The sequence below is a fragment of the Engraulis encrasicolus genome, chromosome 8, assembly GCF_034702125.1.
Source record: "Engraulis encrasicolus isolate BLACKSEA-1 chromosome 8, IST_EnEncr_1.0, whole genome shotgun sequence".
NCBI lineage: Eukaryota > Metazoa > Chordata > Actinopteri > Clupeiformes > Engraulidae > Engraulis > Engraulis encrasicolus.
Window position 1 is genome coordinate 21,280,709 of NC_085864.1, and position 15,047 is coordinate 21,295,755.

Sequence of the window (15,047 nt, forward strand, 5' to 3'; positions counted from 1 at the left end):
TAACGTCTTTGCCTATCCTGGCTGTTTATCACGTGGTATTTTGAGTATGGAGGAGCCCACATAGAAAATCTTGCTTGCGCACAGGTTCTGTTGTTATTACAGTGGTCTCGGGCTTCGGACGGGTTCGGACACAAACATTTTAATTAGTCTCGGACTCGGGTCGGGGTTGATCACTTTTCTGTCGGCTGGGAGCCGGGCTCGGACAGAAAAAACCGGCCCGAGCCACACTCTACCCTGGAAGCGCTCTGGCTGTAGCCAGCACACGCAGCTCCTTCCCTACAGAGCTGTCGCTCGGTACGTCAAGTGTCCAGTAATACACTGTTTGTCCGTCACACTGGTCATGCAATAGAACATTCACCAAGTCACTTTTCTGGGCAGTCATGCCTCCATCACTCGTGGGAAACACTCCAATTCGTAATTTAGCCATAGCATCCCGTCCCAGTAAATTACAAGGACATTCAGGTGCCATTATGACTTGGATCCACGCAGATGATCCAGTTTCATTGCATTGTAATTCAACAGGTTTGCTCAAAGGTTGCCTCTGCAGTTGGCCATTTGCTGATTTAACCAGTACTGCTTTATTTGATTTGGTAAGGGCTTCAATATCTTTCATGACAGTTTTACAAGCACCAGTGTCACAGAGAAATGTAATAGGTTTACCTGATAACATTAACATTAGTTCAGGTTTGCCTGCGCCCTTAGAGTAAAAAATTTCTTCCAAATCTAAAACATCACAATCATCGTCAGTTCCGCGTCATTACCAACAGGACGTAATGCACTATCATCCATTCGGCCTAGTCATTCCTGAGCGTCAGGATTGTTTGGACAATCGCGTGCCCAATGTGTCATTTCACCGCATATGAAACAACTACCCTCACGCCTGGCATTAACTCTGCTATTGCCAGTCGCCTGATTAGTTTCACCAGGTCTCTGTCCCCCCGGTCTATTTTGTCCCCTTCCTCGGAAGTAACCACGACCTCTTCCTCGAGTCCAACCACGGTTGGCCTCATTAGCCTTAATAACATGTGTTACGGCTTGAGCAAAAATCTGTGCTTGTTCCTGTTTTTCTTTATTTTTCTTCTTATTTTGCGCTGTTTTCTCGGCATGTCTAGCATGCGCCATGAAATCAGCTAAAGAAGCAGTGGGCAAAGTAACGTAATTCTTTTCCAACCAACTCTTAATCTCTGGGCGTAAGCAACCCAGCATCGCTTGTTTAATCTGTTGGTCGAAAATGATTTTATTTGCCGGAGTGTCATCATCTAACCCACTGTATTTGCGAAAGACCGCTTCAAATTTCTCCCTAAAATGGTAGACATCCTCATCGTCACCTTGTTTGCATTCCTGTAATTTACTATAATTAGGAGGAGATTTGAAAGTCTCGCGTAAGGCCGCCTCGAGGGTCGTAAGAGCTCCATCTAGACCTGTACTTCCAGGAGCGTGAGTCACTCCAGTATCAGTCTTAGCTTTAAATTTGTCTTTCACTCTAGACCAATCAACTCCCATTTTACAACGGTACAATCTTTCAACTTCATCCCCATCCAAATGGTACATGGTAACCAACTGTCGCATTTCAGTAATGAACTCATTCAATTTATGTCTGTGTCCGGCCACACCTTCCACAGCTTTTTTTATTTCGTCCTGGTTCCAAGGAAATTTTGCAAATGAGACAACCTTCTAGGCTAAGGCCAGCTTAGTCCGGTCTCTTCACAAAAAATCTGTGCGTTATGCAGGCGTAACAAAACAAGGACAACATTTGGACAGGCTACCCAGAATTCCAAACCCCAGGGTCACCAAATACATGTCATTTACAATTCCAAATTGAAAAATGCCCAGAGTTCCAAACTCTATTGAAAACAGACAATTTGTAGTTCCAAACTAAAATGTCCAGAGTTCCAAACTCTATAGAAAACAGACTATTAATAATTCCAAATTAAAAATGTCCGGAGTTCCAAACTCTATAGAAAACAGACTATTAATAATTCCAAATTAAAAATGTCCGGAGTTCCAAACTCTACACTGCAGTTTTTTTCTTTTCTTTTCTAGAGCTCAAAAAACAAATCAAAAACAAAAAAGCATACTACCTCATTCCTGTGCGGGCGTCAGTCACGTGGATCAGTACTCAGTCAGTCGTCGCTGAATATGAAGGCGTAGTGAGGCGAAGTCACCTATTTCAGGATCCCGGGTGCAAACTTGGCGGCCAACGCGTCCTTACGTCTCCATATATCAGGGAGGACAATATTTTAAGTTCGGCAATCGAAGGACCAAAACATGTGAATAAATTCACTGTATCACCTTATCAAATTGACCTGAAAGAAAACCCACACAGTAGACAGAGGTAGCATGTAAAATCTGCAACAGAGTGGAGGTCTTGCCCAGCAGAGATGTTAAAGTAGCACTGAGACAATCACCCCAGTCTGCTGACAGTTGTGGCTTTGCCTTTATTTTCTTCTAGCAAGTAATCACTAACCAAATTGTTAGTTTAACCAAACAAAGACATAGTTCAGCTAATGAAGAATAAACACACAAGCCAGGTGGTAACTTATCTGTGAGAACACAAATAACACATCAATCACAGCAAGTGACAACACAGATCTCAGAGCTCACACATAGAAAGAGTTCACACAGGGTTTAACCAAACAGAGTCTAACTAGAAAGAAACACAGAAAATTAAGTCCTAAATATGTTACATTTTTATCACATTTTATATTTTCAATAATACATGTACAAATGCAGAGAATTTCTTAACAGACAGCAATACAATTAATTCGCTTGCGAAGTCTGGAGTTTAATCTGGAGTAACATGGCGGCGGCACATATCGGAAACGCGACCGACTGTCATGGTCTAGTTTGCATCGATGACGTTGCCTCGCATCTCGAGGCCATAAGCAAAAGACTAGGAGGAGAGGAAAGACAAAGAAAGGGACACACAGACGTCGTGAATAGGTCGTAAAAACGGACCGATGGCCACCCTAGTTGTGAACATTACACCGCTTGACCTGCTTGACATGGTCTGGCGAGCTTGCCACAGGGGCTAGGTCATGTCAAAGTTATGTCTTAAATCGTGCCTTGAAGACATGGATAGGTCAGTCAGTGTAGGTGGGCCTAATGTGTTGTATGTGATATTAAATTGTTTTTGTATGCAGTCTAAGTCAGTGTTTCCCAACCTTTTTTTGAGCCAGGGCACACTTTTTCCCTTCAAAAAATCTCGCGGCATACCACCAACCAAAAATTATGAAATAATGAAAACAAATTATAGTAGCCGCCTAACAATATAGTCATTCTTATAAAAGTGTGTTGAATAGCAATCAAATAAACAAAAAAGTTTTTTTCATCTTTTAAATTTCCTCTTTCAAATGAAAAGTGCACTTAACATGTCCCTTCTTAAGGAAGCTATACACTTCAAAGTAGGCCTAGGCCAAATTGTTATTCCAAAAGCATTCTATTTGCAGGAATACAGAAAAGAATGCTTACTCTGACAGTAGCAATGCTATTTAGGAAATATTTCACTGTTACAATATGAATATGCATGTTTAATACCAATCTCTGTTCAATGCCTTGCAAAATAGAACGCTTTCTCTGATTGCTTCTCCATCCACAAAACGCTCATTGGCCAGGAGTTACGCATGTCCACTAATAACAGCCTCGTCAAGTTGCAACGCAAATTTCTCACGGATAGGCCTACGGATCTTTTCCAAAACCACACTCTCGATGTCAGCAGACATGTCATCAATGTCTGGAAATTGTGTTATTTGAGAGTGGGACTTTGGCTATTTCTTTAACCGCATAAGGTCCAAGCATCTCATTTACAATGGCTTTGCCGGCAGGTAATTAGCAGCGTCTCTGACACTTTGTTACTTTTTTGATTTAGCTACAAGTTCAGCTACGTGGTAGCTAGCTTTAAGGTTCTCTCGTTTACCTTTTTCCCTCATAAATGTTGCTTGGTTCTCTGTTTGCTTACGCAGGCCAACAAAATAGTCTGCACTCTTGTTTTGTGAAGGGTGTTTCGTTTACATACCAAGCACAATGGAATCGGTGCCGTTGCATCCCACGTACAAGTACCGGTAGTCCTAAATCCAAATGAAATGTAACTCTCTTTTTATTGACTTGAGCCAAAGAGCTCACAGCATTTGCCTTCTTTTGACAGCTACTACAATGCAATTCGCTACCTGCTGCCACCTAGTGATAAGGAATTATTACATGATTAGGACGCCAGTCAACAGCAGACACATAATGACATATTGGCATTATTTGCTGATAATAATTAATTCTTTTTTTCTTCTTTTTTTTTTTGAAAACCAGAATTTTCCACATCACACCTGACGATCTCTCACGGCACACTAGTGTGCCGCGGCACAGTGGTTGGGAAACACTGGTCTAAGTAGGCCTAATTAGGTTCTTCAGTTTTAGTAGTTATTGGTGTTATTAATTTAATGATTTTAATGGAGTTTTAGTAGTCACAATGCCACTCATGTCATTTTAACATCTGCTGCCATACAGCATCAAGGACCACATGAAAATAAGCCTTCAAGCTTTATTGTGTTATCCTGACTCTCTGTATTTTCTTTTAGTTAAGTATCTGGTATGGTTTACTGGAAACTATTTCACATTTTTTATTTTATTTGACAATCTCAGCTCTTAAATAAAAGCAGTCAACTAATCAATTCCTGGAATAACCCTCAAACAGAGTAGCTTAGGGTTTGTGTGTCTCACAATGGCATTCCTTTCTTCCATTGGGTAACGTTTTAAAACTCCCACATCACACTAGTTGATCTGTACATAACCTAAAATTCAATTACATTTTCATAAAATGCAAGATACACAAATGCTAAAACAATCATTTCAATTGCAAAGCAATAGCACAAAACAGTGTGCTTGTGTGTAAAGCAGAATAGCGTTTGGTTTGTTTGTCTCCCAATGATAAGAGAATGTCATTGCTTTCTTCTTTTCGGTAACTTTGGTAAAATTCTTGCAATAAGTGCAATAATTTCTTGTTTTGAAGTCTTCAAGTCGAGCGGTCTTGTTTCGTGTCTGATCCTCAACTTTTCAACAAATTTGAATCTGGGCTGAACTCAAAGCTGAACAGGGAACTGTGGGAAATGGAGTATATTGCATGTATTATGGAAAAATTGATTAAACTGGTCCCAAATGCACCGACAGACTAACTGTATCAGTGTATCATCATGGTCTTTGATGGAATTACATTGTGTAACACTGATATAGAATTTAGACCAGAAGAGAAACGGCTTGATATTACAGTATATTATATAATAACATACAAGGCAAGGCATATAACATTTTATATCAATGTATTGTACCTCACAGGCTGATGATGTCAAAATTGTTGAGACCTATGCAAAGACATCAGGGAAATTCCCAAAATCAATGTGTGACTGTTTGACAAGGCGCATCACCGAAGCTATTAGAAATCTCTATGGCAAGGTAAAGTTCTGGTGGTTGCAGTAATTCTATCATTTCTTGTTCAAACTTAAGTGCAAGTGACAATAATATGTTAACTACTATGTGGTGTAAACATACAATTTGTTCATTGCTTCTGGTATGTACATGTTGCTATTCCAGAGAAAAGCTTTCCGCAAGAGTTTCTCCATAGACGTAAGTATTAATGTACTGTTATACTTGGTAAGAACAAAAGTTACTTACTGTATTTCCCCTTCTGCAGATTAATCTCATAGATTTTTTTTGTCATGTCAGGTCACTGGGAATCTTATTAAAATGGTGTCAACCAGCAAAAAATGCAGCGAGTTGATGAGTTTGATCATTGAAAACATACTTGTGGACATACAATTACATCCTAATGGCTACACATATTTACTCTTTGATGGCCAAATTACTGGGATCTTTAGAACTCTGGGTGAGAATCATGAAAATTATTGTCCTATAACTACCGTTATATCTTGAAATGATTACATCACACACAACTATTTTGACCCTTTTCCTAATATTCCTTCTCTTTTCCGTGCAGCATCAAAAGAGATGGAAGGCTTTCATCTTTCAGCAAATGCCCAATTACTGATCAATAATATTCACACCTTCCTAGAGAAGCTACCAGAACACATCCTCAGCAAATCAATGTCCTGCAAAGAAATGTCATGTATATTAAATAGGACAACAGAACCCAACACGTATACCATACTCATGGGTATGTCACCATTTCATAAAAGGGAAAATAACTTTTTAGCTTAAAAAGTGTTTGAACTGTTTTTCTTAAAAAGATTGACTGAGGTTAACAAACTAAGCTGAAAAATGAGCCATATTTTTCCCTCTCTCTCTTTTGCTCTCTCTGTCTTGTGCTTGTGTGTATACAGGGCAAACCATGGAATACCGTAACGCGTTGTGTGAAGCAAAGAAAATGTTTGAATATTTGGGGAGGGGTCAGAGAGAAATGAGGGCACTCAACAAACTATGCCAGGGCTCCAAGGGTATACTTCTCTTTTTCAGTCCTTTCACCACCATGTCATGATTTAATTGTGAGTGCAGATGTTCTATATGTTCTCTAAGTCTATGCTCTATAAATGTTGCTTTGTTTCTGTCTTTCATTGTTAGTGAACACCCATTCATTGAAATCAGCAATGAAATTGAACTTCCCCACTGAGGAGCGCTCTATGAAATCCATTCTGGAAATGTTCTCCCCAAAGTCTCAATCAGGAGAAAGCACAGAGTTGGGCAGCATTCCAATGTTTGAAAATATTTGCTCTCTATCTGAAAGCTCATATTTCAGAACTATCTGGCGGCAGATAGCAAATGATGTCCAGTCATGCGAGTTCAGAGATATCTATGACACAGTCTATAAGCCAGCTATAAGGGAATATGAACACACCTTTAAGGAACTGATGGACCTCTCAATGACTCTTGAAGACCTGCAGCAGAAAATGGGATCTTTCATGAGAAATGGTTCTCTGACAAAGGAACTGAACATTATGGACACAGTGTTTGGTAAAACTGCAAAAGAAGAATGGGTTCATGAAACACAGGAACACATTAAACGATACAATGACCTTCGCTCTGCAGTGAAAAATGCCAAAGTTATCAATGACATCAGAAATAGTCTTAGACTAAGTGGAGATTTCTGTGAAATTGGAAAACTTAAGGTATGTCGATATTTCTCATGTTCATATATTTCCCATCATCCCTTTTTATTGCTTGTGCTTTTCGATTTATGTTGACTCATTGATCCAGCGGTGGTATCTGTTGTTTTCCTATTATGGACTTTGACAATGCACAAATCATATAATATGATTTTCCCTTCTGCAGTGGTCAGTTAATGATTTGTGACCTTTTCTTGTAATGCTCTTGTTTGGCGCTGAGGGGGGAAAATGGGATATTTAAAAAAAAACAGAGTTTTGAAATGCACTTTCTAAAGCTCAGTTTACGGTAGGTTTGAACGGGATATTCACATCACTGATTCTTGAGAGTTTGGCAAAAACATGTCCCAGCAACAAAGTGCCAATTCTGTTGAAAATCAACTACATTTTCATGATCCAAGATTAAGACCAAATTTAAGTGTAATTTGAATACTTTTCATGGCTATAACCTGCCCACACCCTGTAAAAACAGCTGTCCCAAGGAAAGACATCATCATTTCAATTCACTTAAAATACAAAAATCACTGATGGATTTGAATAATATCACCATGATGTGGAATACATATTGAAGTGGTTCTACAAATATGCATATAGTAAACCAATATTTACTATTATTTTCTGATTGCTCAAAATGTGTGCAGCATATTCGTCACCACCGTCAGATTTTTTTTAAAGACAATAAAATCAGGTATGCACAAGGTCATTGTCATTACTGAGGACACCTTTTCAAACCTTTAGCTCTACTGCATACTTCACCATCACTGAAGCTCCTGTGAGTTTGCTTTTTTCTCTTCCATTTGTTAATTCGTTTGGACACTGGTACTGTCCCAACCATAAACTGTCAACACAGTCGGGGGTTTTAATAGTATTATATTACATTAATGTTAATTAATATATACTTTTTCAGAAGCGGTATGAAGCACCTAAGAAACAGAGCGAAAATGAAATGACTAATGTGAACAAACCATGCATAACCTAACATTTTTTGTCTCACACACCGTCAGATGTCACTACCATCAGATTTTGTTCTGCTCATCATCTTGTTCCATATTTTACAAAATTGTGCTGGTTAATGAAAAATTAACAGACATGTTAGTATTAATTGTGATCCAAACTTGTACTCTAGACCAGTGGTTCTCAACTGGAACAGTCTTGGGACCCACCATTTTCCACTCTCATTCGGTCGCGACCCAATTTTTTTAGCATTCAAGTCAATTCAATGTAATTCTCAAAATATACATGTAACCACAATAGGCCTGCTTAATGACATTATTATTATTTCTTATTCATTCATTACAAATAATATATATTTATTATACAGTTATTTTATATTATGTATTTCTTGTTATTATTATTAGGCCTACTACTACTACTACTACTACTACTAATAATAATAATAATAATAATAATAATAATAATAGGCTTATACATAGGCCTACTTGTGTTCTGCATCTGCATGGTCATTCTAACATTATCCTACATTATACAATAGTTAGATCCGGTCAATTTATTTTGCGATATCTGATTGGATGAGACGCGTTCTACTGGCATTCTACGCGTCGGTAAGGAGGATGATGTCTAGGTGGACATCATCCTCGGAGACTCATCACACCTAATAATCACTCCGCCGTGGATAGAATGTAACCAGGGCCGCGCATTTTGAACTCGCCATCATTCTATCTCATAGTCTACTGCGGAGAAAGTGAATGTAACCAGGTAGTAGTTTGAACTCACCATCATTCTATTCCATTGTTCTATGCTGGACTAAGTTGGGCGCACGCACGCCCGCATGACAGAGAGCGTAGGCTATCCCAGTTGGTAGCTGGATTCTGGCAGAGAGGAAAGAAGTTATCTGATTCTAGTGCAGTTGTCTGGGCAGTTGGCAGACCTCTGCGGCCGCTATTTCGTAGTCTTTTGAAGGCAATCTAACATGTAGCCTACTTTAAATAGGCCTATTAAGATAGTTTCAAACGGGGGATATGCGAGACAACGGACACTTTTTTGACACAGAGACAGAAAGGCTATGTCAGTCTACTGCAGTGTATGAGAACCGCTATAATCGGATCTCATTTGTGCTGCGGGAGAGGGAATGACGAGGAAGAGATGCTCTTAAAAATATAGCCTAGGCTATCAGCAATTGCCGTCCACCACGTGCAAATTAGTAGGCTACAAAGTGGGCATCTGGAAGCAAGATACCGTGTGCCATGCGATTTAAAATCATGGCCGCTTGGAACTGGAATGAGTTGCCTTTTCGTTTAGGAGGGAAAACGCGAACCCCTTTCTCGGGTTCGCACCCACATCAGACGTTTGCATGAGAAAGTGTTTCAGCAACAAAGTTGTAGCCTGCAGTAGCCTAAACTTTAGCAGACATTGGGGTATCATAGGCCTACAAGGGATTGATTTGTGTGGTTGTGCGTGTGAGAACAGCGCTCGGATCTCATGCGGCACTGGAGAGGAAAGGACGAGGGGGGGTGTCTTTACGCAGCTAGCAGCAAGTTTGCGGTCCACAAAAATGTGAAAATCAATATCGGCTGAAAAAGGCTTATAAAATAGGCATCTAACTAAAATGTTGAAGTTGCACAGTGTTTTCATTTATCATGCATCATTTTAGTAAGCGAAGCCCAGTAGCAGTCCACACAGAAATGCACTTCACACCGTTTCATGGAACTTTGCGCGCTGGCGCTGTCGGCTTGTCAGCTCGTCATTGCATAGCAACCATACAATCAATTCGGAACTACTTTGCTTAGCGGAGCAGGTAAACAAAGTATGATTAAGGTAACTAATAAACACGAATTCGAACATTTATTCTGGTATTTTGTTGGCAAATGAACTATTGTATAAAAGCAATATGACCCTCGTGGTCGGGATGATGTGCACTGACATCCTCCCTGGTGTGATTGCCGACGGCACTCAGCCTTCGGCTTCGTGCCTATGGCCGAACCACACCAGGGAGGATGTCAGTGCACATCATCCCTCCCACTCGGGTCATATTGCTCAATTTTAAAAAGTGGGCTGTGTGAACATTGCAGCATGTGTAGCCTATGTCTTGACATTAAAAATCATCCTTTCAATATGTGGGAAATGTATTCTGGTTTATTATGAATAGCAGTAGGCCTGTGAACGCAGCAATTAACAGAACACTGCGATTATTATCACGTATGCCTAGCTTGCACCTTTAGGCTAATGGGAGAGTTGGGGGTGTTTTTTTTTAAAAAAAAACTAATTACAAGGGCTTCAAAATCCGGTAGGATGGTAGACGGAGCATATCGTTCAGTTCAGTGTCCAACCTGGACGCTGTCTTGATTTGAGTTGTGGTGTGAAGAAGCCACTTTCACAAAGATAGTGTGCTGAAATATTTTTTAATAGCCCGTCTCGTGGAAACGTGGAATACTCAGCTGTGACATGGCACCAGAACCGACACAAAGTGACTTTGCCGAATGCTGCTATCATTGAGTGGTCACACAGTCACGCAGTTCGATCAGCTGTTGCTCTTCCTCAGCGCAGCGCGTTATATCGTCGGTTTCAAAAGGATTGCGCTACCCATTCTTTGCTCTGTGCGCTTTCCGGGAAGTAGCCGAGTCATTCATTAAACCGCGTAGTTTGTTGAGATGTGCAGAGATGGTGTTCTTCAGAGCATTTTTGTCCACAATATTATCCACACGAAGTATCTCTTGACAAGCGTTGGGGAAAATGTCAAGCCTGTCTTTGTTTACCCTGGTTTCCCAGAATGCGAGCTTTCTTTTCAATGCGTCAACACTCGAATGACTGGTTGCACACTGCTATCTATCTCGCATAAACATTCTGATTGCATGACGACAGATGACATGGATGGAGTTCAATTGCCTATCAAAATAAAAGTTTTAAATTGTTGCAGGAAAAGTTGGATGTTTTTTTGTTTTTTTTGGCGAATCAATGAATTACGGTTTTTTTTTTTTACACCACGGCTCCGCGACCCACCCATGTCCCCTCCGCGACCCAATTTTGGGTCGCGACCCACCAGTTGAGAAACACTGCTCTAGCCTCCACTGAGGTGCACACAGGTGTCACAAAACCTGACTGTGGTGACATCTGATAGAGTTAGCAAAAAAAAACAAGTTTTAAGAATATGCTTACAATAAGTGTACAATTATGCGGAATTGTTAAAGTAATTCACTTTAATACAGTAAACAATATCGTTTTACTTCTAATTCTGTCTGAAGCCCATTTTATTCAAAATATAAAACATGGGGAGCTTGGCCAATACATTCGCTGCACAGCCCAGATCTATGATAATACACCTCTATATTTTGGATTTGAACAACTTAAAACCTGTTTTTGACACATTTTCAAGAATCAGTGACCTACTTCCTAGAGAATCTAACTAATGAAGAAAAAACACAGGCACAAACATACTGTGCACACACAAAAATAGTGTTTATGCTAGATGCCATTGACTTGAGAGGGCTACTTATTTTGCTAAACGTAGGTAATAATTAGGCCCCTTTCACCACCCTCAGATTTCTGTCACCACCATCAGTTATTAAGTCACCACCGTAAGGAGTTTTGGACATTTTAAATGAATGTGCTTACAAAATGTTCCTTAGTAGTTGTTGAATTATTAAAGTAATGTCAAATTTAAGCCTACACGAAGATTTGTGAAAAAGAAAAGTAGGCTATTTAGGTGTTGTATGATGGTACATATTTTAAAATGAGAACACATGAAACAGTATTAGAATAGAACAAAAGTGAATTTTCAACATATAAAGGCATATTTGTGAACCAAAAATTACACATAATCACTTAAGACCACCAGATACATGTGCAACCAAATCATTACAATTTTAATTGCTTTTAATTGTGTCCGACGGTGTTGACAAAAAACAAGGTATGATCGGAGAAACACCTGATTTCTGGAAAAAAAAATGGGGAGATTGGCCTTGTGCATTTCTGAAAAGCCAAGACCTTAGTCTACGAGGATATACCATATTATTTTGTAATTCACTTGGGTTTTCTTTCAACATTACAACCTGTTTTAGCTTTTTCTCAAGAATCAGTGACATACGTGTGAACAGCTTCTCATTCTCTGCCATTTGGAAATAATTTTGATAGTTTAAATCAGATTAAACCTGTTTAGTTTTAGGTGATTTAGGATTCAATTTTCCCCCAAATCCAGGAATAATAATGACAGAGAATTTTAAACAATGTTTTTAGTATTTACAAGTCAATCCTTTGAAAACACTTCATTAGAATTTGGTGCTTTAAACTTCATCAAATGGGTCAAAATTTCAATATCCATCTACTAGCTTTCATGAATATTTAGCAGTAATTTTGGCCCATTTCCTTCAGGCAGAACTGGTATTGCTGGGGCCACCTTAACACACACAAGCACCATTTCCCAATGTCAAGTGTATGAGCCTTGGTAGTGTGTCAGCCTTCGTAGTCACGCCCAGTGAATGGATCAGGGGCGTCACCAGGAATTTTGGGCCCCTATGAAAGATTCTAATTTTGGGCCTAACCCCCCCCCCCCCTTCTTTTCTTCTCTTTTATTCGGGGGAGCGGAGGGGGGCATGAAGGGCATGAATCCAACACATAGATTTATATAGGCCTAATTTGAATTGTTAAGAATCTTCAGAGGGGGCAAATAATCATTCTGAAAGACATAAAGCATTATGGTTGGAAAAGCTGAGGCTTTTGTTTTTCCATATTCAAATAAGACAGATTTCCCAATATCATTTCCATGAACTCTTAATTAAAATAGCGCAGATAGCTACTCAACATAGAGGCCATTTTCCTTTCTTTGCGCCTACCCCGTGTGGTTAGCCGCCTGGGTAACCTACGGGATGCAATTCCATAGGGTTACACTGACAGAGTTTATTGGCAGTCCGCCTCAGTCTGGTATTAGACATAGGCTGTGCAATGCGCAGATTATCCAAAATGATTTGGTGACTGACGGCAATAGCCTATCTAACCTGCAGCTGTCTCGTCAAATCGCTGTTCATTTTCTGCATCCAAGTTTTCCGTCGGACTGAAACTGAACGTGACTAACAGATTGACCAGTTTGAAATAGTGGTGCGCTGTCCATCAGCACCACGCTGACATCAGTCTAATTTAGACGTCCGATAAGCATTTAGCCTATTTCGTGCCAAGGGTGAAACTCTTTGTAATATTAATGAGAACAAGAAAATATCTTGCCCTAGCCATTAGGTTAGTCTACTCCATGTTGTTACATTGTTGTGAGGAATGATTGTAAAAATAGCCACCGCTTGTCAAAGGCACCGCTCTCCTGCGCAAAAATGATAATTAAATGGCTGATGAGAGCATCCAAAACTTGTCAAATCAGCCTTCATTCCCCTCACTTAAGTTTCAACTGATGCTGCTGGGGGCCATGGAGCCATACTAACGTGCTCTCTTGGAGCCATGCTAACGTGCTAACGTAAAATAGGAGCCATGCTAACGTGCTCTCTTGGAAGTTTATCCAATGATTCTGCTTGTTAGTTAGGCATATCATTTGATTGCGTTTGCAAACGCAATGTCATTGAGTGAGCATACCTTCTTTCTTGGAGAAAAATTGAGTGACCAGTTGCCTGCTTCTGACCCTCTCTTCTTTCTGCCGTCTTTTCTTGAGTTTTTGCCAACCTGACTACATTACTCTGTCACCACCAGCTCACCATCATGTGGTTAAGACATAGATTGTAGCCTACTGTAGCCTATATTACTAACATTCTAACATTCAATGGGTTAAGAAGACCTCAAGTCACTCTGTACTCCTGCTGCCAGCATTTCGGACGCTGTGCGATTCAACACATGGCGCGCCGCCAGATTGGACCGCACCATTTCGCAAGAGCTAAGGGGGGAAGGGTCCTAAAGAACTGACGAAAACGTTATGGAAATAGATAGTTGTGTGTTTAATGGGCCTACGTTCATTTCCAATTACCATTTCATTTCATATTTTATTAGGCTATTAATTGCCATCCGCGGACGGGCCGTTGCGTTGGTCTCGGCCGTTAGAATCAGTACCACTTTCCCCCGCCTGTCGGCGCCCCTGGAATGGATACTGGGTACAATCACTGACCGTGACTGCAAAGGCTGATACACTTAAGGGCGCACACTAGACAGCCAACATTTCAAACAGCCCCTCTGTTTAACAAGACAGACATTAGGCCACTGCCCATTTGGAGGAGCCATTTGCTGTTACGCAATAACCTATTGGGAGATGTTGGAGATGCTGCTGCAATGTTTTGACACATACTATTCATACTATTCATCTATCATCTTTCTGAAGTGTGCCAGTTCCTCCCACAGCAAAACAACCCAATGACATGAGTCTGCCACCCCATGTTTCAAAGTTAGAATTGTTTTTTGAACTCACATACGTCCCTCTTTTTGCTGCAAATATAACAGTGGTGATATGACTAAAACAAAGGAAAAATATGCGGGGCCAAGCAGTAAACTTGCCCAAGTCGCCACTGCAACAGAAAGAACTGCAGGCTCCCTTTGGGTCAAATCTTGCCAATGTTGGTATGCATGGGGAAGGTGATCACGTGAACCAAGTTTGGTTTGAATCTGTTAAAGGGCTGCCGAGATATGAGCTCACTTCCTGTTATGCGACTTTTCAGACGCGGTTGATTGGCTGTCACGGCCAAACGGTACAAGATGAAATACATTATTTTAAGGTGTCTTTGCAGAGTAGTCCTGAGATCATCTGTACCAAGTCTTGTGAAAATCTGACAAAAATTGTAGGAAAATAAGATTTTTGATTGAATTTCACAAAATTCAAAATGCGGATTTCTCTTCTGGTTCTCTTCTTTGACCTGTTAGTGGCGCTAGGGAGTTTGAGCTGGGGATCTGGACCGAGGGCAAGTCATGGGATGGAATAGTGTGTGTGCAAAAAATCCCAGCAGAATCTGACAAATGGTTGCTGAGATAAGGCCTCACTTCCTGTTTCGCCACTTTTACGACAAATTTGAT

General features: G+C 40.3%; 1 protein-coding gene across 1 annotated transcript in view; it reads left to right on the forward strand.

Annotated features, from left to right (window-relative positions):
* Positions 1 to 15,047, forward strand: part of LOC134454841 (E3 ubiquitin-protein ligase RNF213-like) — a 113,548-nt gene that overhangs the window by 54,617 nt on the left and 43,884 nt on the right. Inside the window, exons 4-9 of the mRNA XM_063206000.1 lie at positions 5,323 to 5,439; positions 5,578 to 5,610; positions 5,710 to 5,869; positions 5,981 to 6,157; positions 6,324 to 6,437; positions 6,562 to 7,106. Of these exons, the coding sequence (XP_063062070.1) occupies positions 5,323 to 5,439; positions 5,578 to 5,610; positions 5,710 to 5,869; positions 5,981 to 6,157; positions 6,324 to 6,437; positions 6,562 to 7,106 (1,146 nt within the window). The remainder of the gene's footprint in view (positions 1 to 5,322; positions 5,440 to 5,577; positions 5,611 to 5,709; positions 5,870 to 5,980; positions 6,158 to 6,323; positions 6,438 to 6,561; positions 7,107 to 15,047) is intronic.